Here is a 24,575-nt window from a genome sequence, read left to right on the forward strand (position 1 = left end):
ACTTGAACTCATAGAACCTTTTTTCAGAATCTAGACTTCAGCTGCACCATTTCTTGAACATGGCTCAGGTCATCACTGTCATTTCCAGAAATTCTTTTCATTGTAGAAAAGTACGCTAAATTATTCCTTATCAGATGAGATCTCTAAACCCGCAATTTGACTAAGAATGGGAGAATCAAATCATATTTTTGTGCAATTAGTTGTGAAACACCCTTTACATAGAAATAGTCTAATTATTAATAGGGTAAAGGGCAGCCAGAATTATCATATCTTCCATCTAGTCTTTCTGCAAAGACTTTGTTGTTTTATTCAGTAAATATTGTGTCTGTTCTCTTTGCCTGGGAGTATACCAAGCACTGTAGGCAAAAAAAATAATAATAAAAAAATAAAGAGGATACTACCCTAACCTTTGGGCATGGACTGCCTTAAATCTAGCATGTATATCAATTTTTAAAATTTGCTACTGATAAATTTGGTTTAAATTGTCTTGCTGGGGTTGGGATATAGCTCACTAGTTCAGTACATGCTTAGAATGTGCAAGGTCCTGGATTCAATCCCCAGCACCTAAATAAATCAAGTGATTTGATGTTTTTTTAAATATGTTCATTGCTCCATTTCTTTTTTGTTATTTTGATTTCTGTTCCATCATCTTCCCTTCTGTTAGTATAAAAATTTAAGGTTTCTCTGAAAGAATACCTTATAATCCATAGACATAAACACCTGCTTACATATAGGGAATTCGTATAAAAATATAGATGCCACTTAGTGTAAATTGTTGCTATTACATAAAAAATTATTTTGCGGTGTCTGGGGATATAGCTCAGTGGTCAAATGAAAGGCCCTGGGCTAAATTCTCAGCACATACACTCAAATTCCTGAGATATATTTTTGCATATTAAATCTAAAACATTTTCTTCCTAGTGGCAACAAATAACAGTTGCCTGTATAAATAAGTGTAACTTTCTGTGAAAGACTTAATAATAAATATAATTCTGAACACTATGGGCTTATTAAGTCAGGATACAATTTTTAAGATCTTTAAGTCATAAAACAAAAATATATTTGTACAATGGTGTACAATTTGAAAGTCCACAAATAAATCCATATATTTATGGTCCACTGATTTTCAACAAGGGCAGAAAGCCCATACAATAGGAAAAGAACAGTTTTTTCACAAATGGAACTGGAACACTTGGATAGCCGCATGTGGAAGAAGGAATTTGGACCCCCCTACCTCACACCATATATAAATAGTAAGTCAAAATGGTACCTAAATGTAACATTCAAAAGTGTAAAATTCTTGGAAGTAAACACAGATGTAAATTTTCCTGACCTTAGATTAGGCAAACAATTAAATATGAAACCAAAAGAAAAAAATAACAGATAAACTAGACTTGATCAAAATTAAAACTTTGTGTGAAGGAAAGAATCAAGAAAATGAAAGTGCAATTGAAAGAATGGGTGACAATATTTATAAATTATTCATCTGATAAGGGTTTAGTATTCAGTATTTATAAAGAACTCCTATACCCAAACAGTAGAATGGCATCCCAATTGAAAGACTGGCAAAGACTTGAAATCAACATTTCTCCAATAAGTGCCAGTAAGTGCATGATAAGGTACTCAACATCATTAATCATGAACTAAGCAAAACATAATGAGATACCTTTTCACATCTAAGACAATAATAAGTGTTGGTGAGGATATGAAGTAATTAACAAATCAGAACTCCCATACATTGCTGGTGGGAATGTAATATAGTTAACTGCTGTGAAAGGTAGTTTGACAGAGGTACTAATTACTTGATTCCACTCTTATTTAATGCTCCAAAGAAGTAAAAAACATAACTGCACACAAAAACCTGTACATGAATGCTCATAGCATCATCACTTATAATAGCCAAAAAAAATAGAAAAAACCCCCCATGTCTATCAGTTTTGATTAAAGAATAAACAAAAGGTGGAGTATTCATATAATGCAATATTAGCCATAAAAAGGAACAAGATACTAATTAATGTTATAACATAGCTGAACCTTGAAAACATTATACTAAATAAAAGAAGCCAGATATAAAAAAGCCACATAATACATAATTGTGTTTATATGAAATGTCTAAAACTAGGTAAATCCATAGAGAAAGAAAGTAGATTAGGGATCATGAAGGGATGTCGGAAAACAGGATGGATGAGATTCCTTTTTGGAGGCGACGGAAATGTTCTAGAATTTTATAGTGGTGATTGTTGTATGACATTGCCAATATACTAAAAAAATCCCTGAATTATAGATCTTAAGATGGCAAAAATGGTTAATTTTAGGTTAAGTAAATTTTATCTTTTTTTTTTTTTTTTATGGTTTCAGGGATTGAACTCAGGGGCACTTAACCACCGAGCTATATCCCTAACCCTTTTTGAAATTTTATTTAGAGACAGGGTCTTGTTAAGTTGCTTAGAACCTTGCTAACTTGCTGAGGCTAGCTTTGAACTCATGATCCTCCTGCCTCAGCCTCCTGAGCTGCTGGCATCATATACATGTGTCACCATGCCCAGCTCGAAATTATTTTAAATTAAGATTATATGTATAGTAAACAAAATTATTTGCAAATATACATTTTCAATAAAAGTATTAATCAGATCTGGAGGATTCTACCTCTAAATGGATTATAATCATCTTTTTTTTGTTTGTTTCAGGATGCTAGGAAAGCTTGTAATGATGCAACACTTGTTCAGGTAAAGTTTTTTTTCCTGTCACTTTGTTTTAGTGCTTCATATGAAGTAGTTTGACACTGATGCAGATTATTCTCATAAGTGTTTAATTGCAAATTTTCTTAACTGATACATAATAATCATACAGGTACAGTGTGGTGATGTGTTGCAGGTACATAGTATGCAGTGATCAAATCAGGGTAATAAGCATTTCCCTTCTCTTCAACAGTTATCGTTTCTTTGTGTGGGGAAACTTCAAGCCCTCTCTTCTAGTTCTTTATAAAATATATAATAGGCTGTTGTATTCTGTACTGTGCTGTAGAACACAAGAACCTATTTGTCCTGTATAACTGTATTTTGTACCCATTACCCAATCCCCCCAGTCTGTTCCCTTCCCAGCCTCTAGGGTGGCTGATTTTTTATTAAAGTTTAGAAGTTTATCTGCTCTTTTTATTTAATAGTCTTGCCTATAAGAACACATAGGGTTATTTTAAATTAATCATAGTTTTTCATGAACAGTATTTTGATCCCATAATGATTCTACAGAATTATTTGTTAAATGAAAATTATTATAAATTTTATGTCTGCTTCTATTCACCTTCTGATCGAATATTTCTACTTTCTCTCCTAAACTATATCTAAATAATAACATTTTTATTGCTTTCTGAAGATCACATCAAATATGGACTCCGTGGGTCGGATACAAATGCGAACAAGACGTACGCTGAGAGGCCATCTAGCTAAAATCTATGCTATGCACTGGGGATATGATTCAAGGTTGGTGCCAGATTGTTTTCCTTAAGAAATCATCCTTCACATTTTCTCTGTTTAAAAACAAACTATATTAAAAAAAAACTATGTTTATAAAGTGTTTATAGAAAATGCATCCAATATGAACACTTTATTCTTTTTTTTTTTTTTTTTGGTACTGAGGAATGAACCTAGGGGTGCTTAACCACTGAGCAACATCCCCAGCCCTTTTTTATATTTTATTTAGAGACAGGGTCTCACTGAGTTGCCAAGGGCCTCCCTAAGTTGCTGAGGCTGGCTTTGAACGCCAGGTCCTCCTGCCTCAGCCTCCTGAGCCACTGGAATTACAGGCATGTGCTGCCGTGCCCAGCCCCCTGAACACTTTATTTTCACTAAGAATATTCAAACTTTTCTTCTGGTGCAAGGATTAAACCCAGAGGCTCTTGAATGCTCGGCAGGTACTCTACCATTGAGCTGTATCCCCAGCCTGAAAGTTTAAAAACTTTAAATATAGAAAGTCAACTTACTTCTCAAAGAGTCCTTTATCATATGAGCTGGGATATTTAAAAGAGGGTTTCTTTTTTTGCAGTGGAGTATTATACTTCGTTTTTTTTTTAATATTTCAAAAGCAGTTTTGTTATATATTAACCTTGACATTTCAGTTAATAAGCAAATATTTATTGAACACTGTGAGCAAGTTAGTAGATACTGCTACAATTTCTTATTACCTAAATTCACAAAGGATTGGATTATATGAAACAAGGATATTTTCATTCAATACATCTTTTTTTAATTCCCCCAACCCAACATATAAATGCATGTGTTCGAATTGAGTCTGAGCATCTGCAGGTACACACACACACACTTGGGCGCACATGTGGCTTGCAGGCTATATGGTTCGTTACCATGATTCACTGTGTGCCTAGGGATTCAGTTCAGCCTCCACTTTACCTGGCACGTCTGGTGGTAGTAGGTCTTCCTGCTGTTTCAGAGACTACCTTGTTTCTTAGTTTCTTAGTTCATCTTACTGAGTAATGTCAGAAAATATTTTTTAATAAAATTTGCACATGTATTCTCAGCTCCCAGGAGGCACTAAAATTGTAAACAGAGAAAGCCTCCCTTACTTGTTTCTCTAGGATCTAAATGGGATTCTGAGTACAGTAATACACACTGTGTGTCTCTTAGTAGGAGATGGATAAGATTATAAAATTGACATAAAACTAAGGCAAATATTTTATTCTTTTTCTTTAAAAATTTTAAGGTAAAAATAATTTGCCCTATTGATGCAGCAGACCTTTAATCCTGTCACTTGAAACAATGTTAGTTGTTCTTTCTTTCCTTAAAAAATGTTGTCAAAAGCAAATGTATCCCCCAAGCACTGTCTCACACTGTCTTCCTGCCCATTCTGAAACTGATGATGCCAGTTGATTTTTGAATAATTTTCCATGGGTTCCTATTCTCCACTCTCAGATCTTCACTTTTGTAAAAATAAAATTAACATTTACAATATTAAGAACCTGATGATGTTATTTACCTATTTATCCAGCTGCTGGGGATTAGGCTCAGCAAGGTAATTTTTTTTAATCTTCTAAATGTTATAAAATGATGAAAAATAAAATTCCAGAACAAAATAAAAAATTCAATGTCTAATCATTGTTTAGTGTAGAGTTTATACCCCTTAGCCTAGCAAATAATGTTTTCCGTAGTTAATCCCAGTCTACTTTTCTTAGCTTATATTTTCTGTTTTTCACAAACTCTACAAAATTAGAAGACTCAGTTCCTGGAACACCAACTGTATTTTTCCACCTGTTGTCATTGATCATATTTACCCTCTCCATAGAATACAGAGTTTTCCCCATCTTTAGCTCTTAAATTCTGTTTTATAAAGATGCATTCTCTTTTGATTAATTCAACTAGCAGTTATTCATTCCTCTTTTACTCTCCTGTGGGTTATACTTTATACCACTCTTCTGACAGTTTTCACTCCCTTGACTTATTATAAATTTGTATATACAAATGTCTTTTCTCCACCAGATGGTAGAGGCCCCAAGGGTGGAGGTAGGCCCTACATTGTACCTATGACACTAAGCACACTCACAGGTGCCCCGTCGGTGTGTTTAGATTAAATGAACTGTGCTTGTTAGGTCTGTATGTACTCTACTGTTATTCAGTTTAATTGGTGAATATTAAACCAGCCAGCCAGTCAGCTAATGTCTACCAAAACCTCGAATAATGACTGATAAATGCAATCATTTGAAACGATGTTGAATCATAGCCACAGACATTTTTAGTCATTGCTAAGTTTTATGATGTGTGTTCAAAATTTTTGATATGCAGCAAAAATTTTTTAAAGGTTGGAAGAACTTTTTTTGGTATCCGGTTTTTGTTGGGAAAATTGTTACTTTCTTTTCTGAACTGTCCTACATTAATGCAATGCATAACTAATTTAAACTCTTTTTTTTTCCTCTAAGTATCAAATTATTTTTGTGTTTGTTCCTCTAGGCTACTAGTAAGTGCTTCCCAAGATGGAAAATTAATTATTTGGGATAGCTATACAACAAATAAGGTAGAATTTCTTAATCCTTCTTCTAAGTAATCTTGTGTTTGTTTTGCTGTCCACCAATTCTTTCTTTTATTCTTTCTTCAAACTTTATTTGCCTTCAGAGATTAACATATTCCATTTATTTTCATCTAGATCTTTAGGCCTAGTGTTTGCTTTTAATGTTTATCCTTTTTTTTTATTTCCAAGGACAGATTACAGGAATATTGTTTAGTGTGTTTGACTTGAATCTCATAATTCATATTGGAATTTTAGAAATTTTTTTGCATAAATTATTATTTTTAAATTCCCATTTCTAATGTGAAATACCCTGAGATTTTTATTTCTAGTTGTGGATAAGCTAGATGGCTAGTATAAAGCTTTTCCTTGGCCCACTCGAGGCATTGATTTCTGTTTCTAATTGTAAGATATGATAGATTAGAGGCAAATTACAGCTAGTTTAGGTCTCTTGGTGGTGAAATGCCACTGGAAGGAATCCCATTATATTTATAATAATCCCAATAATCATTTAGTGAAATTTTTTTTTTAGGTCTAGCAGTCAAACCCAGTGTTGTGCACATGTTGGGCAAGTGCTCTACCACAGAGCTACACCCCCAGCCTGCTTGAGATTTTAAAGCTAGCTAATATAACTATTTAAGTTTTACTGTATTAATGGGCATTAAGCATGTCTCCTTCAACTCCATTTTTTTAAAACAAAAAAATTGCATTTCAAAAGCATTATTTTATGTTAAGGAAGAGCACAGTCATAGCATGGGATGTGTTGATTCCCCATACAGACTTCTAACTTTGGTGTTCCAGACACCTTAAGTCTTTCCATGTGACCTACAGAAGGTTGGAGTGGAGTCACCAGGCAGGTGTGACTAGATTCATGCACAACTGTTATCATTGTTTGAGATCTTAGGATATGTGCCTGTTAATGCAGGGATGATAGTCATCTCTTTGTGAAGGAATCATTTTAATGAACTGATACTTGTTAATTACCTTCCTTTTTATTGTTCAGTATTATGGAGGAAATTCCTCCTTTGAGCACCACTTAATGTTTCAGATGGGTATTTTAGCATTGAAACACCCTTATATCCCTGCTTCTAATAAAAGAAATTTCTAAAAAGAATACTTCTTAACTCCAAATGACTTAGTAATACAGAAATAATGATCATAGGCATAGTTATGTGGATTGGTATTTTAATTTTGATTGTTTACTTTTTTTCAAGTTGTTATATTTTTATTTGACTTAGTTTTCCTATATGTACTTAATTTTTAATAATATTTATTTTATTGTAAATAGGTTTAAAAAATAAATGACTGTGTTTGTAATCTTTCCCTAGTGACAGTTTGTGGGTTGTATTTGTTTCATAGATGCATGCTATTCCTTTGAGGTCCTCCTGGGTGATGACCTGTGCTTACGCCCCTTCTGGTAATTATGTTGCTTGTGGCGGACTGGACAACATCTGCTCTATATATAACTTAAAAACCAGGGAGGGAAATGTGAGAGTAAGCCGCGAGTTACCTGGTCACACAGGTGAGCATCACTAAACACTTTTCTTCCTGTCCAACCTCACTTCTTCCCTAGACTTCACTGACCCAGGATGCATAACAAATTGGGCTCAGCCGACAAAAGAATGCATGTTAATTGGGGAAGAGTAGAAATTGCTGTAAAGTAGGGAAAACTATAATTTTTAAAAATCATACATGCAATGACCTTAATTTTATTTTAATATTATTTTATCTGAGTACTAGGGATTGAATCCAGGACTTCATGCATGCTAAGCACATCCTTTTCTGTGGAACTGTACTTCTTCCAGCTCCCCACAATTTTATTTTTCTCTTAAAAAATAGCTATTGTCCCTGTAAAAATGATACATTTACTACAAAAATTCAAACAATCATGAAAAATACAAAAAGAAAACAAAATGCAGTTATTTCTGTTTTCTGCTACCATGTGACAGGTATGGAATTGTGGCATCTGTACTCCAATCATATAATCAAAAGTATGAATGATGATACATGAAAGAAGTCTTTTGCACTGTGGAATATAGAATTGCTTTATTTGCCTGTGTGCACACCATAGTTCTGTAGTGTAGTACCTGGTTGGCGATGTTAATTAGGAAATTATTGCCACTCATCTGATTTCTCCCTGTCTGAATTTTTGTCATTACTGTTTGATTGTGTTTTTACAAGGTCTCTAGAACACTATTTCCCTGCCATTTCCATATTTTGAAACACTGATGGATGCCAGACATTCATATGCTACACATCTTTTATAAACCTTTCATGGATGTTTTTCTCATTTCTCTCAGCATTTTTAAGGTGTTCCTCCCGGTTCTTAACAACTTCGATTATAATTATGTGTGTCAAGGAGCATCTTCTTTCTTGGGTGACGGTCTTAGGTGTTGTAGTCAGCTTTGTAACCTTCCGAGTGCCCAGTGTCATTGACTTACTGAGTAGCTCAGTAGAACCTGTTGATAAAATTTAGTTGCAGACAGTGTGGAGTTAGAAGTAATGAAAAGCAGAACTGTAGGTCAGACAGACACACTTGCCATCCAGGTATTATAGTTTTGAGAGAATATTGCTATTCCGTGTGATACTTGGCTTATTTGATCAGTGATAACCTAAAATTTGCTACTCTCTGTGCTGCAGGCTACTTGTCCTGCTGTCGTTTTTTAGATGACAGCCAAATTGTTACAAGTTCAGGAGATACAACTTGGTAAGTTCATGCCAGAAGTACACTGATTGGGGGTCAATGGTAGTTGTGGGAACTAACAGCAGAAGTGATACTGGTCATTGAGCTTCGGTTTTGTTTTGTTTTGTTTAATTACAGTGCTTTGTGGGACATTGAAACTGCCCAGCAGACCACCACATTCACTGGCCACTCTGGAGATGTCATGAGTCTTTCTCTGAGTCCTGACATGCGCACTTTTGTTTCTGGTGCTTGTGATGCCTCTTCCAAATTATGGGATATTCGAGATGGGATGTGTAGACAGTCTTTCACAGGACACGTCTCAGATATTAATGCTGTCAGTGTAAGTCAATCACATTTTTGTTTTTGTTTCTTTGTTTTTTGAAATCACATTTTTAAAGAAAATTTATTATGCATTTTAAGTGTTGAACTCTGGCAAGATTTTAACAAAAATGCTTTAAAGGATTCTTGTAAATCATATGCTCTTTTTACATCAAATTCCCAAATGAAAGTGTTCGATGAAGAAAAAGTTTAAGCCAGAGGTTTTTGCAGATGAAACATAAGGTTTATTCTTTGTTGTTGTTTATGTGGAGCTGGGGATTGAACCCAAAGGCTTGAGCATGCTAGGTGAGGATTCTACCTCTGGGCTACACTCCCAGCACTAAATAAACAAGTTTCCTTCCAAAATTAGAGGGATAGCTTACCTTGAACCAGCAGGATGTCCAAAGCAGCATTTCCAGATGAGAAAAACATCCCTCTTCTCTCCCACCAAAAGACCAGTAACAACAAATGAAAAGGCAGCTGTTCAGCGTAAACAGTGTAGCTTCTGAAGTTAGCCATACCTGGGATTAAGTATTAGTTCTGCCATTCACCCTCTGCACAGGCTCTCTCACACACCGTGGAATGCATTAAATTAAGCTAATTGACGTTTACCACTGATTTTTAAATATTGATGCAACCTGCATTTCTGGGACAAATACCATTTGGTTATATTGCATTAGCCTTTTTTATATTCATGGATTTGATTTGCTAAAACTTTGCCGTGAAGTTTTACATTCCTATTCATAAAAGTCATTGCTCTAATTTTCATTCCTTGAAATCTTTTGTCTGACTTTTGTATCAAATAATGCAGGCTGTCGGGGAGCAGTTGAGAAGCCTTTCCTCCTCTTCAGCTTTCTGGGCGTTTGTATGGATTTGGTGTTGCTTCATGGCTGAATTTACCTGTGAAGTTCTCTAGCCAGGGAGTTTTCTTTGAAAAGATTTTAAACCACAAATCTTATGTCTTATTAGGTGTAGTCTTTTTTCTTCTCTTTTTTGTACTGGGATTGAACCCAGAGGAGCTTTATCACTGAGCTACGCCCCCAGTCCTTTCTGTATTTTATTTTGAGACAGGGTCTTGCTAATTTGCTGAGGGTCTCACTAAGTTGCTGAGACTAGCCTTGAATTTACTATCCTCCCACCTCAGCCTTCTCAGTTGCTGGGATTATAGGTGTACACCACTGCACCTGGCCTGTTTTTTTTGTTGTTGTTGTTTTTGGTGAGTTTTGGTAGTCTGTGTCTTTTAAAGGATTCATATCTACACTGTCAAATTTATTGACTTAAAATTATTTATAATATTTCCCTTTTTTTGATATTTGTAGAATTCGTAGGATTTCTTCCTTCTCATTCATGATGTTGGTAATTTGAACTTTTTTTTCTGAATAGTCTGGTTCTGTGGGCTGAATTGTATCCATCCAAAAATCTATATGTTGAAGTCCTAAGTCCCAGTACCTTAGAATGTAACCCTTGTTAAAACGGGGTCATTGCAGATGTAATTTGCTAAATGAGGACCTCCTGGTTTGGGTGGGCCACTATCCAAAGTGACTAGTGTCCTTATAAAAGAGGGAAGTTTGGGCCAGGGGGATAGCTCAGTTGGTAGAGTGCTTGCCTCAAATGTACAAGGCCCTGGGTTCAAGCCCCAGCACAAAAAAAAAAAAAAAAAAAAGGAAAGTTTGAAGACAGCTGAACATAATAAAGGGAAGATAGCTACGAAGAGACGCAGGGAGAAAATGACCATCCACAAAACGGTCCTTCCCTCATAGCCTAAGACCTGCTGATATTGAACTTCTAGCTTCCAGAACTGTGAGACAACACATTGTTGCTGTTTAACCCACCAGTTTGTGATGCCTTGTCATGGCAACCATAGCAGAATGGGTAGTTCTAGTGGGAGGCTTCGCAGTTTTACGTATCTTCTTAAAGAGCCAGCCTTTGTCTTGGGGGGTTGTTTTCGAGCCTTCGTTTGTTGTGGTGCTGGGGAACACTGGGCCTTGCACATGCCGGGCAAGCACTCTGCCACTGAGCCATCTCCCTAGCCCTCAGCTGTTGGTTTCAATGCTGTTCCCTGTTGTTTTTCTGTTCATGGATTTTTGTTGGTGGTGGTGGTGCTGCTGGGGATTGAACCCAGGGCCTTGTGCATGCGAAGTAGGCACTCTACCCACTGAGCTGTAGCCCCATCCCGTTTCATGGATTTTTTTTCACTCGGATCTTTATTATTTTTCAACTGAATGAAACTGGCATTTCATTTGCTTCCTTTCTCTAGTTTTTAAAGACAGAAACCGATATTGGTTTGAAACTTTTTTCTAATACTAGAGCTGAAAGCTATAAATTTCTTTCTCAGCATTGTTTTTAACTATATCCTTCAAATTTTGATGCTTCGTGTTTTCATTTTCATTCAGTTCAGAATTCGGATTTTCTTTAATTTCTTCTTTGATATTCAAGTTATTTATAAATATAGTATTTAGTTTCTAAATATTGGGGTTTTCCAGATGTCTTTTGCTACTGTTAATTTTTTAGTTTAATTCCATTGTAGTCAAAGAATATATGTTATATAATTTAAATCCTTTTAAATTTTAAATTTATTGAGAGACCAGGATTAGAAATTCCTTCTCTATCATTTAAAAGGGAAATAAAAAGCGGCCAACTTCATATAATCACATATAAAACTGAGTAGAACTACTTGTTAAGTATTTTCCTTTGAATGGGTAGTGAATCCATTGAAGTACCTAGCAAATACATATTTTCCCTAGTTCTGAGGGACATCCCAAGATCTCAAGTAATTAAAACCAGGTCATGGTATAGGTAAGATAAGCTACCAAATCAGGTAGCTTTTGTGTATGAAAGAAGGTGCTGTTAATTTTACCAGGACAAGCATAAATGGGGACTGCCCTAGACAAAGTGGGAGGTATGGTCACCTCCTCTCGGACAGATGGTATTTGCATCCTTTACCCACACACTCTGAGCCAAAGGCAGGTATCTTCTGAATTGGGTGTTTTGAACCACATTGTAGGCTTATCTGTTCTCTTCTTTTGTAGAGAACAGGTTCAGTATATACCTGCTGATGAAATGGGTGTTGATAGTGTTGAACTTCCTCCAAAGGAACGGCAGAGTGTTTTGCTGTTATTAAAATGAAAGCAAGAGATCGGAAATACTAGAGCCTAGGTGGGCAGTAAGGATTTGGTAAAGTCTTGCTTTTAGAGGACCTTCTGAACTTCACTGTAGCCGGGGATGACTGATGAAGGAATGCTTAGAAGGTAGAAGGAAGAAATTATGAGAGGCTTATCCAGCCCTTGAGGAGTTTGAAAAGGAAAAGCATTTCCTCATTTAGTGTGGAGAAATCACCTCCACCAGTACCGGGCTTTCCCCATCCTAAAAAGCATGACAAGTGTTTGCGTTTCTAAGAATCGGTTAGCCTGTGAACGTGGCCTGCTCCCACCAGCACCTGGATTGTGCGACTTCTTAGGAAACACAGCAGAGGTAACCGGACAGCAGTACCACTGTCACCATTATTTAAATCATTCTGAAACTTCCAGCCAGTATAGTTAGATTACAATGAAAATAAGAGATGCATTAGAAAGCAGAAAAAATATTTTTAAATATATTTCTTAGTTGTAGATGGACACAATACCTTTATTTTATTTATTTATTTTTATGTAGTGCTGAGGATTGAACCCAGTGCCTCACATGTGCTAGGCAAGCGCTCTACCACTGAGCTACATCCCCAGCCCCCAAAATACTATTCAGAGGAGGTATGTTTAGCTATCTCAAAATCCCTCTTGGGATGTTCAGTGTATATTCTAGATACAAAATCTATTTTTAAAATCACAAATGTATCTAGCATAATTTTGTCAATTTTATTCCATATTTCCTTCTTTTCCCTTTCTTCCTTCCTTCCCCTCAATCCCCTTCTTCTACTCTACTGTTCTTTCTTCTATTTTAATGGGATCCCTCTTTTTCTCCTTTACTTTGCTCTGGCTTCTGCATATGAGAAAAAAATATTCAACTCTTGACTCTTCTGAGTCTGGCTGATTTCCCTTAGCATGATGCTCTCCAGTTCTATCCATTTACCAGCAAGTGCCATAATTTCATCCTTCTTCATGACTGAGTAAAATTCTGGGGGGTGTGTGTGTGTGTGTGTATACGTATGTACCAATTAAAGCACCAATTAAGAAAAACAATAAATAGAAAACCAGTTGAGTAGAGGAAGGGGAAAGGGGAAGAGGGGAGGGAAAGAAGTGGCATTGGGAACTGAAATAGAGCAAATTATAATATGTACATGTATGATTATGTCAAAATGGACCCCACTATTATGTGAAACTACAATGCACTAATAAAAACATTTTTTAAAAAATCAGTGACTTTCTGTACTAATAATTACTTGTGAAGAAATATAAAGGAAGGAAATTCAATCAACAACAAGATTTATAAAATAAGTAAGTTTGCCAAAAGTTATGCAGACCTTTATGAAGAAAACAAAACTATAATACCATTTATATTTAATAACTGGAAATACCTTCCATTGAACCAACTAAGCATCCCTCAGTTTTGTGGATGGTCATTTTCTCCCTGCGTCTCTTCGTAGCCATCTTCCCTTTATTATGCTCAGCTGTCAAACTTTCCTTTTTTTTTTTTGGTGCTGGGGCTTGAACCCAGGGCCTTGTACATTTGAGGCAAGCACTCTACCAACTGAGCTATCCCCCTGGCCCAAACTTCCCTCTTTTATAAGGACACTAGTCACTTTGGATAGTGGCCCACCCAAACCAGGAGGTCCTCATTTAGTGGTAGAGTGCTTGCCTAGCAAGTGTGAGACCCTGGGTTTGATCCCCAGCAAACACAAAAAAGAAGAAAAACAATAATCCAAGTGTTGCATTTTGCTTTGTTTTGCTGAGGAGGATCTGAAATATGTAGATAAAAGACACTTGATCAAATGTCTGTGAAATTCAAGTTGGAAAAAGGGAGATGGACTGATTTGAAGCAGAAGAGTAACAAGAGTGTTTTGCCAAGCCAGATTATAAAAATTTACTATTTTATAATGATTTTTTAAAAAGTGTGATACAAAAAAAGTGTGATACAGGTCTGACCAGGGGTAGGCAGAAAACTCTAAAATTACTATATATATATAAGAATTTAGTGAGTGCTGGGGTGTGGCTCAGTGGTAGGGTACTTGCCTAGAATGCACAAGGCAGAGTTTAATCCCTAGCACTAAGGGGAAAAAAAGGATTGTTGCCCAGAATTTAGTGAATGATGTAGCAAATCAGTAGAAAAATTAGTTAATAGCTTGATCACTTGCTTAACTGTTAACAAATTTGCATTAGATTCTTACACTAAATGCTGTTTATCAAATAAACTCCAGATGGATAAAAATTAAAATGTGAAAAATGAAATTGAAATGAACATAACATTTATTAGTTAACAACCTGGAGAAGCTTCATAAAAAGCAATGAAAGAAATCTCAAAGGGAAAGATAAACTTGACTAAACAAATATGTAGAACTACTTCATACACACCCACATATATATATATTTAAATATATATATTTATATAAATATATGTTTCTATATATTATATATATTGTTATATATTATATGTTATATATTTATAATATAATAATTATATATAATATAATATAATCATTATAATTATAATATATGTTGTATAATATATAATATATATTAAATATAAATAATATTATATATAATATATTATATATATTTATATAAAATATATATATATATTTTTGGTACCAGAGCTTGAACCCAAGGGTGCTTAACCACGGAGCCAAATCCCATCCCTTTCTAATTTTACTTTGAGACAGCGTCCCACTAAGTTACTCAAACTTATGATTCTCCTGCCTCAGCCTCCTGTGCTGCTTTTTTTTTTTTTTTTTTTTTTTTTTGCGGTGCTGGGGATTGAACCCAGGGCCTTGTGCTTGCAAGGCAGGCACTCTACCAACTGAGCTATCTCCCCAGCCCCCTGCATATTTTTTAAGTAAACAATATTAGAAGACAAACAGTAAACTGTAAAGTAACGTTTGCAACAAGTAAAACAGTCAAATTTATATTCATTTATTCCCACAAATCAAAAAATTAAACTAACAACCCAGTAGAAGAAAATATGTAAAGACCATAAATAATCAATCCACAAAAAATAATACAGATGGCTGATAGATGTATGAAAGAATGTGATTTTCTCTATGTAAAAAAATCAATTTCGAGTAGTCCCGATATCTGAGAAATGTTATTCAGAGACTAATCATGCATAGGTTTTTATATTGCTCACCTATTACCTAGTATCATAGTAACATTTTGTGTTTTCTTTGATAAAAATCTTTCCTATATCTCATAATGTGATCACATTTATAATATATAAATATATATTTATATATATTCAATATTCAAAATCTTCATATATATACACACATGCATATATATACATACATACATATACATATATACATGCATACACATGCCACATTATTCTATAAATAGTAATATTTGACTTAAATGGGTATTTTTATACAATATAACAATTCAATTTGACCATTCCTCAGCACTTCCCCCCCATTCCCCATTGACTTCCATGTTTTAATAAACATAACAGAGAACCAGAGCCAGTATTTATTAACATTTGCTATGTGCTGAACAATGGACTGTATACTTTTCATATGTTATTTTATTCCATCATAACTCTGAAACTAAGGCCCAGAATATTTAAAAATCTTAAGTGCCCAGCAGTCAATTACAGGGTAACAAAGTTGGAATTCTAATCTAATCTGCCTTAGCCCCGTATGTTATTATACTGCCTAAGTGTGTGTTGTTTTTCTTTCTAGTTTTTTCCAAATGGATATGCTTTTGCCACTGGCTCCGATGATGCTACTTGCCGGCTCTTCGATCTCCGAGCAGACCAAGAGTTATTGTTGTATTCGCATGACAACATAATCTGTGGAATCACTTCTGTAGCTTTCTCAAAAAGTGGACGCCTCCTGCTAGCTGGTTATGATGACTTTAACTGTAATGTATGGGACACACTGAAAGGAGATCGTGCAGGTTAGTAAATAAGTCGCCTTGAGGTTCAGATTTTCAGAAAGGGTGAGGAGGTTTTTCATCAGCAGTTTTCTAGGCCTCCGTGGACATCCTGGAAGCTCTGGAAAACGGTGACATGGGGTTATCATTCATGTTCATTGTCATTACCCTTCTAGTGGACCTATAGACCATGGTTTGTGTTTTTATTTTGGTTTCTGAAGATTAACATTAAGTTCCATAATATTTTCCTGTTTGCTAAATTTCAGTATAAAGATGAATAATGAATATGACTTTTATAAATCACAGTTTTCTTATAACCTATCAGAAAATATTTTAACTGCTATGGGTTGTCTTCCTTCGGGAACAGATCTTGTGGGGAATAGGATATAGACCTACTATCTTCCCTTAGTCTCATTCATTGATTTCTCCCCTATAGTTTCCCAAATATTAAAATGCACAATAAAGCCATATCTGGGACTGTGGATAATAACGAATTAAAGCAGTTTTTAATTAAAAAAAATCAAAATTTTACTTTTATTTAATCAAATTGAATTTTTCTATGTGATTTGTTACCTTTGACTCTAACCCATATATTCTACTTTCCAAAGTAGCTACTGTAAGCATATATTTCCAGATCTCTAAATAGGACTATATTGCTGTTACTTGACTTTTTTTTTCTTTTTAAAAACTTTGAGGTGTTATCTGTTACCTGTTGAGCTGTTATCATGGATGACAAGGGTGTGGCTTAGTATCCCTGCTCCCTCTGCAGCCACGCCTTCCCATCCTTCAGTTTTTCCATACAGATTGTTTTGTTTGCATTCAGTAAACAACAGCATTGTGTGTTTACATAATTATGAATTTTTAAGAAGTATTTATTGCTGAACAATGAGGTTTACTTCGACTTCCTTTGCTATACAGTTACCCTCTGGAGTTAAGTTGATTTTTTTAGATTATATTCTTGGTTCCGATGTGCTTGTCACTAATGAATCCTCATACTTTGTCTTTGAGTGGATCCATTTTCATCCATTGCACTGGGTATCCCTGAACCTTTTTGTGGTTCTAGAGATTGAATCCATGGCCTTGAACATGTGCATGTGCCACTGAGCTATGTCCCCAGCCCTTTTTATTTTTTTGAGTTAATGGTCTTGCTGCCTTGCTGAAGGGCTTGATAAGTTGCTGAGGCTGGCCTTGAACTTTTGATCCTCCTACATTAGCCTCCTGAGTCTTCACCTTCTCCTTGGTGAAATCACCTTTTCTTTCAACCTTCTCTTAAATTTAGTTTCTGGTTTTGCTGCTCTTTTTTTAATGAGAGCTCTTTGTCATTTTTATGGCACTCATTATTTTTCTCAATGTCTTCTGTTTTTCTGACATTACTAGTGAATTTTTTAAGTTTTTTTCAAGCATAATCTCTTGTTTCCAAATTGTTTTTTTTTAATGTTCCTGGTTTTTGTCCTACCCTTATTTTTAGATTGTTTCCTTAAAAGTCTAGTGATTGTTTCTTATTCATACTTAAGAATGAGGCACCAAAACTATTTGAAGCTCCATATACCCAACTATGGTTGGACATGTTGACAGTAGGTCTCACTGAAGGATGATCTGGCCAGGCTTTTACTGGGGAACCTCTGGTATAGCTTAAGGTCTTTCCCCCTATTTGGACTAGCTGTGTTCCCTGCCAGATGCATCTTTCACTTTCCTACCTGAAATGAATAAGCTGGCTGCTGGATAGAGGGCTGATTTCAAGAGGAAAACTGGGAGCCACAATTAGGCAGTAAACTGTATACCTAGGCATGATGGTATATGCTGGTAATCCCAGCAACTTGGGAGGCTGAGGCAGGAGGATTGCAAGTTAAAGGCCAGTTTGGATAATTTAGTGAGACCCTGACTCAAAATAAGAAGGGCTGAAAACGTAACTGGTAGGAGAGCATCCTTGAGTTTGATCCCCAGTACTGAAAAACAAATTGTATATCTTAACTTTTCTTCTTAATTTTTACATTTCTCATTTCCAAACCCCTCACCAAAATGAACACTTCATTTTATCCTGTGTAGTGTCAGGATATCAAATGAGTTTAAGATGAAAAGGAAACAAAAACCCATTGAGTTGGATGGTTTAGAGTTATAACCAACAACATTTATGTTTGAGGGTAATAGATTAACTATAAAAATTATGTTGGTATTTTCTGGAAATAGATATAGAAGGCAACTTTATCATGTTTTTGTTCTTGTGGGAAAAGTCTACTTCATTGAATTTCACTGAAAATTTTGTTTTTGTTGAAAGTAGCACAGCTCAGCAGCACAACTGAGATATCATGAACTTACTAAAGATGTAAACTTTGGTTTTTCTAGATATAAATTAGCTTAATTATCAAATGTTTTTTCAAAAACCAAAAACAGGAGTGGGAGGGGTAGGGGGGAAGGGAAAAAAAATAACAGAATGAATCAAATAACATTGCCCTATGTAAATTTATGATTTTTAATAAAAAAAAACATATTATTAACACTAAAAAAAAAAAAAAACAAAACCAAAAACATAAATTGATGCATTTATCAACAGTTCAAGTAATACAAAAAGGTGTTTTATACATGTCTAACTTACTGCTCTCTCCCCACTCAAAGGAACCTGGTTACCCTACTAGAGTAGGTAGCTGGGTATACACTTTAAAAATCTTTGTGTATGTACTTTTTAAATTCTAAGACTGTGGTTGCTAACTTTGTGCTGGACTTTTTTGTAGGTGTCCTCGCTGGTCATGACAACCGTGTCAGCTGCTTAGGTGTGACTGACGATGGCATGGCTGTGGCAACAGGCTCTTGGGACAGTTTTCTTAGAATCTGGAATTAGCAATGTCATACATATCTTCTGTTCTCCATTGATAATCCGGAGAAATCAATGCTACAGCCTATAGCTGTGAAAAAAAATCTACCTTTTATTTGCAGGTGAAGATTTTTCTATTGAGATTATTATATACAAAAGCAGCTTTCCGTAAACTACAAAAAAAAAAAAAAAAAAAAAAAGGGGGGGCAAAGGGGGACAAGGCAGAGGTACCTGTGAAGATCAAAGGGACCAGTGTATTAATTTGAGAAGCTGGGTTAATTTGACCTTGATGAATTTTTGCTCGTACTGAGTCTAATTATTTCTTTCTGTAGAATAGAATGTACTTCATAGCAGTTGATCATTGTTTGCATTTTGTTAAGAACTATATTTTAAATGTTTTATACGAAGTCACATTTTTCAGTTTTATAATGGAAGAACCAGGTACAGGAATAGAGGGAAGTGATACTGTATGTGTGTGTGCTGTGTTTGAGGGAAGCTCCCCTGAATCCTGAATTGCTTTTTAATCTGAAAGGGATACTGATTGCTTACTGTTTAAGACCATGGGTGGGTGAGGTGCTGCTGAGGGGAATCATTACTGCATTCTTTGCCATGATGTCCGTCTAAATAAGTGCTCACTTTGTAATGGCCAGAGAGAGGGATTTCACTCTAATATTTTGGACATCTCTAAAAAACTTCATTAGAATTTATTATATTAATAAAAAATATACTAGCGTATAAATAGTTCTTGGCATTTTAAAGGACTGGTCATGATCAATTGCCACTTTTGAGTAGCCCTTCCTCTTGAGTTACACCTTCCTCTTGATTTCATACTCTGGAGCTAAGTTTGTAGGGTTTACTTATATTTGAAAAGTTTGGTAAACATTTGAATTGTCCCTGCATCTGAAGACTCCTTCCTGGTGTTCTCTATTAATGTACATCTAGGTAAAAAAATTTAGTGTGACAGCATTAACATTTTTCAGAGAAGTATAAACTTTTATTTGCTAGCACTGATTTGTTATAACAAGGTGGCTTATGAATTTTTATGTAATATAAAATCTTATTTGACATAAATTGTGCTCTCAAACATTTAAGCTTTTTGCTCTCCTATAATAATAATCTCTCCTTCCCACAAAATGCTAGTTTCTAAGTGGTTTTGCTTCAAAGAATATCTAGATCTAAGTGATTCTACTTAAAAGGAAAAAACAAAAATCCAAAGCAGTTTTTGCTTGGAAGAAGTCAGAAAAATATACCACACAATTCCTCTACTTGTCAATAGTATAATAGGTCAGTTACTACAATGCCCTTCCCCCAATCTAAACAATGATACTTCTCCTCTTTGATTTTCCTCCTAAGTAAATCTAATTGATTGACAATAGAAGATTGTTAGTCTTGCTTGATGCTAAGCCATGGCTTATTTTTATAGAAGTGCACTGTTTTGTAACTTGGTAAACTGTTGTTATTGTTCAGATAGTTGTGTTAACTTCTGATCACCTGAAACCCTAACCTAAATACACCCAAATTGCACCCACCCATAAATTTTCATTTTTATAATATGACTGTCCTTAAATGTGCATCAACTGCAAAGAAATCAGTGTCAGTTTGTTTATTAAGGTCAGTTGATAATAAAGAATAATAAGGTTAAAGACAAATTAAGATAAAGGACCAAAACAATATTGTAGATGGCAGGTGTGAATGTATATTTGTATTCAATTAGGATTACTGTCAACTTTTTGCTATTATTTGTGAACTATTTATATCACTTTATAAAGAGTAGCTCTTTTAGATAAGCCATTTTAAAGGAACATATCCATTTCCAAAAAAGATAGTTCATTCCAAAATCCCATTCAAGAAAGCACTTGTTGTGCATAAAAATAACCATGTATATATACACACACTTATGTAAGTGTGTATAGATATATATGTATATATGTATGTATGTATCTTCTGCTAAAAGTTATTTAGTCAGAAAGACATAATACATGCTAGAATTCTATGGTCTTAACATTTTTAAATGACATTTATTTTAATGTTACTAAGTTTGTGTAGAGAATTTAAAGCAAATATCGTATTAAGCAACTGAAAACTAACCACAGTTGAACATTTGTGGCTAGTTGTACATAGGACCAGTTGGTGAAAAAGTAATGTAATTACAACAACTACCTTACTAAACCTTTAGCCTTTTAGTGCTAGGGGTTCCAGTTGCCGGATCTGTTTATTTGCAGTTTGAGTTCAGCTGTTTGTCTGTTTTTGTGCATAAGACTTCCTGAAATCAGAATATGTAATTGCAGTTTGGATCTTAAGTTTTTCAAGGTTTAAAAATATGGCCAGATTCAATTTTAAAGAATTTGCATCATCAAGAATATTGCAGCCAGGGGTGGTAGCATGTGCCTGAAATTCCAGTGATTCAGAAGGCTGAGGCAGGATGATCCCAAATTCAAAGTCAGTCTCAGTCTCAGCAACTTAGTGAGACTGTTTCAAAAAAAAGGCTGGAGATATCTGATGCCTATTAATTTTTATTCTTTACCTTTTAAGCAACATGTAAACATAATGGGCCTCAGCAGGTTATGTGTAGACTCTTTATATCACATCAAAGAGTTGCTTTTTGAGATCTTGTGGGGATGGTGTTTGTTTTTGTTTTTATAAGACAGGGTCTCAATATGTTGCCTGGGTGGCCTCAAGCTCCTGCGCTTCAAGGGATCCTCTTCAGCTTCCTGAGTAGTAGGGACTACAAACATGTGCCACCATGTGCCTCTGGCAAGAATATTTTAAAGAACACATTCTTTTCTAAAGAGTAACATGGTAACCAGGTAAATCATCCCAAAATCCTGCTCAAGAAAGCAGTTCCTGATCAGCAAGGATATTTCCTTCACTTTGGACAGGACTCATTTTTAGCAGATATACTGTTTGACCAAATCTGCAAGGTCCTCCTAAGCTCGAAATTTAAGTTGTGATATATTGTATTGGGTTCAAAATTCAGAGGCAGATATGTGGGCTTAATATTTCAACAGCTAGAGAACCTAGTAAGCAATTCCCAATTTAGACTTAGCTGCTGCTGATTAATATTGCATGGTAGTAAACTAGTTTCCATGAGATAGTGAATGTAGGTGCTTCTGAAATGTTGAATTTTAACCTATTAAATGTTATTTTCTCCAGGTGACATAATAGTTGCTAAAAAAATGCTGTGCCATTGCTATGTAACTGAGCCCCAACCCTGCTAATATGAGACATTGTTTTAAAGTGATTATGTTCAGGGTAATTCAGGCATTGATGTGAATGTCTCAGATTTTAAATTACAAAACACTTGTTATTATTGATGTTTAACTTGGAAAAATTGATTAAACGATGTCCTAAATGGGTCCACTGTCATTTTAGCAGTGAATGTTCTTTCTAGAACCTAAGTCAGGCTGTTAATTAAGTACTATGTCCAGCTTCTCCTTTCCCTTTTGCCATTGTGGGAAATAAAATTTTAAGTTGTTTTATCTCCCTTGAGAATTTTTAAAATCATCCACAGGCGAGACCATCTTTTTAATGAGCAAGTGAAGCACCATAAATAAAACTGGTACCTGAAATTGGATTAAGTAGAATATGAAATACACTTCAGATTTATTAGTCTTTCTTCTGTTACTCATCTTGAGTTGCCTCAAATTCAGTGCTGTATTTTAAAATATTGGTCAAAATAGGTACTCTTTAAAAATGTTTTCTAGAATGTCTAAGCTAGCATTGTTTTAAATTTTATTAGACTGATGGTACACCTTGTAGTTAGCAAATGTTTTGCATGTTGATAAAACTTTCTAAAGTCATTTTTCTTAAGCACAATAATTGATTTTGTAAAATACAGTATGATAATGCAGCATTATGGAAAAACTTATTCCAACTGGTATTAAATGTACCCAACAAAATCTTACGTATTTATTTTTTAATTAACGTAACTGCAGTGATACACTTGGTAAGAAATTTCAAGCCTTTTCTGTCTTTTTACACAATGGTGCTCTATCCTGTTTTCTTTCAAAGAAGCATCTGAACATCTGCATTTTCTTATCCAAAGGCATCTATGTCTGTGTCTTTAAAGTTGGTTAAAATATTTTCTTGTTAAAGCATCTTGAAAATGTTTTTCTTACCTATAAGTATCTACACACTTGTGGCCAATTTACTATGGATGTCAGTAGTATGTTTAATTTTGGAAAAGGTAAATGTGCTAGATTAAAGCCTCTTATAAAAGCTTTAAACCATTACAACTGTGGACTTGTGCCATGATTTAACAGTATTCATTGATCTTAGTGATTTACTCCTTTATTTGTACAGTTGCTTTGTGATGTTGTGAATTGATATTGTAATCAATAAAGTGCTTTTAACCAGAGTTCACTGTAACATGTTTTAAGTCAATTTTTAGGAGTTTTAAAATTTAAGACTCAGAACTAAACTTCAAATCCAGCAATACTCAGCCCTAAATCCCTTATGTAAACAATAGACAGACAGTAGGATGCCACAGAGGAAAGGTCAGCAGAGTGGGAGGACACTGAGTGGGAGGAAGAAAGGAAATGTGGAACAAAAGTACACTATGTGCATGTATAAACAGACCACCTGTGAACACCACCTTTAGGTCTATAAAGCACCAATTAAAAATAACTTTAATAGCATTTTTTCCTCGTGAAAATGAACAGGCTGCAGAAGCAAGGAAGAGTGCTACTCACCTGTCCTTTAATACTATAAACTAGTTTATTGTTCAAAGGCCACAGATTTTCATTAAAAAGCAAAAGTCTTTCTTCCCCTGTAACTCCTTCAGGATAATTTAGTTCCATTTTGTGTAATTTTTATATAACCAATTCTGCTTATAGTATTGATTAAAACATGGTTTTTACTTTCTTTCATCTTGTCACAACTTTAAGGGAAGATTATTAGGAAACTAAGAACGTCTTATTATTTCTATTTGTCTTGGGAATAATACTGGCTAAGTACTTGTAAGTACACATCCAAAGTGGAAAACCTCGAAATATGCACCCAGTGGTGGTCTGAGATGGCATCTTACCCTTTCAATATTTGGCCAGGGAAACTAAACAGTAATGTAATCATAAATGCCAGTCACTGAAAGATGGCTTGTATGTCTAACTTAAAAATGATAAAGAATGAAAAACTAACTCATTAAATACTAGTATAAATGCTACATTTATCAACTATCTGGCAAACAGTTTTATTTTCACCTTGCAAGATTGCACAGTTATAAAAATGTTTTGTAAGAAGTTTAAGATTATACAAAGTTTATAAATAATCCTGAAAACACAAATAATCAAGTATATATGTAATAACTGAACTATACCAGTCATAATTACATAATTTTTAATTCATGGTCTAATAATTAGTGCACTTATGTTTAGGCATAAATAATGGTTTTCATTATTTTAGTGTTTCATTCCCCAACCACACATTTTTGAACTTGATTAGACAAAACTACATTCAAACTAGTGATGGAAAACTTACTATACCAGAAATAATATACCAGTGGTTCCCAAACTTTATCGTGTGCATCAGGATCACCAAGAGGGCTTGTTAAAATAATTGCTGGGTGGGTTACTACAGTGATACAGCCACGTCTATTTATACCATCACAACTCACAATAGGCAAGACAGGGAATCAGCCCAGGTGCCCTCCAAAAGATGAATGGATAAAGGAAATGTGGTGTGTGTGTGTGTGTGTATATATACACACACACATACATACACATAATGGAGTTTTACTCAGCAA

The 24,575-nt window shown here is 34.8% G+C and overlaps 1 protein-coding gene and 1 long non-coding RNA gene across 2 annotated transcripts in view; both read left to right on the forward strand.

Moving 5' to 3' along the window:
• Nucleotides 1-23,192, forward strand: part of GNB4 (G protein subunit beta 4) — a 50,688-nt gene extending 27,496 nt beyond the window's left edge. The window contains exons 3-10 of the mRNA XM_079156371.1: nt 2,688-2,726; nt 3,373-3,479; nt 5,955-6,018; nt 7,369-7,531; nt 8,650-8,716; nt 8,831-9,032; nt 15,834-16,050; nt 18,756-23,192. Coding sequence (XP_079012497.1) covers nt 2,688-2,726; nt 3,373-3,479; nt 5,955-6,018; nt 7,369-7,531; nt 8,650-8,716; nt 8,831-9,032; nt 15,834-16,050; nt 18,756-18,862 — 966 coding nt within the window. The 3' untranslated portion in view covers nt 18,863-23,192. The remainder of the gene's footprint in view (nt 1-2,687; nt 2,727-3,372; nt 3,480-5,954; nt 6,019-7,368; nt 7,532-8,649; nt 8,717-8,830; nt 9,033-15,833; nt 16,051-18,755) is intronic.
• LOC306671122 overlaps nt 1-24,575 on the forward strand; it is a 376,374-nt gene that overhangs the window by 123,230 nt on the left and 228,569 nt on the right. The window lies entirely within an intron of this gene.

The sequence above is a fragment of the Sciurus vulgaris genome, assembly GCF_902686455.1.
Source record: "Sciurus vulgaris genome assembly, chromosome: 10".
NCBI lineage: Eukaryota > Metazoa > Chordata > Mammalia > Rodentia > Sciuridae > Sciurus > Sciurus vulgaris.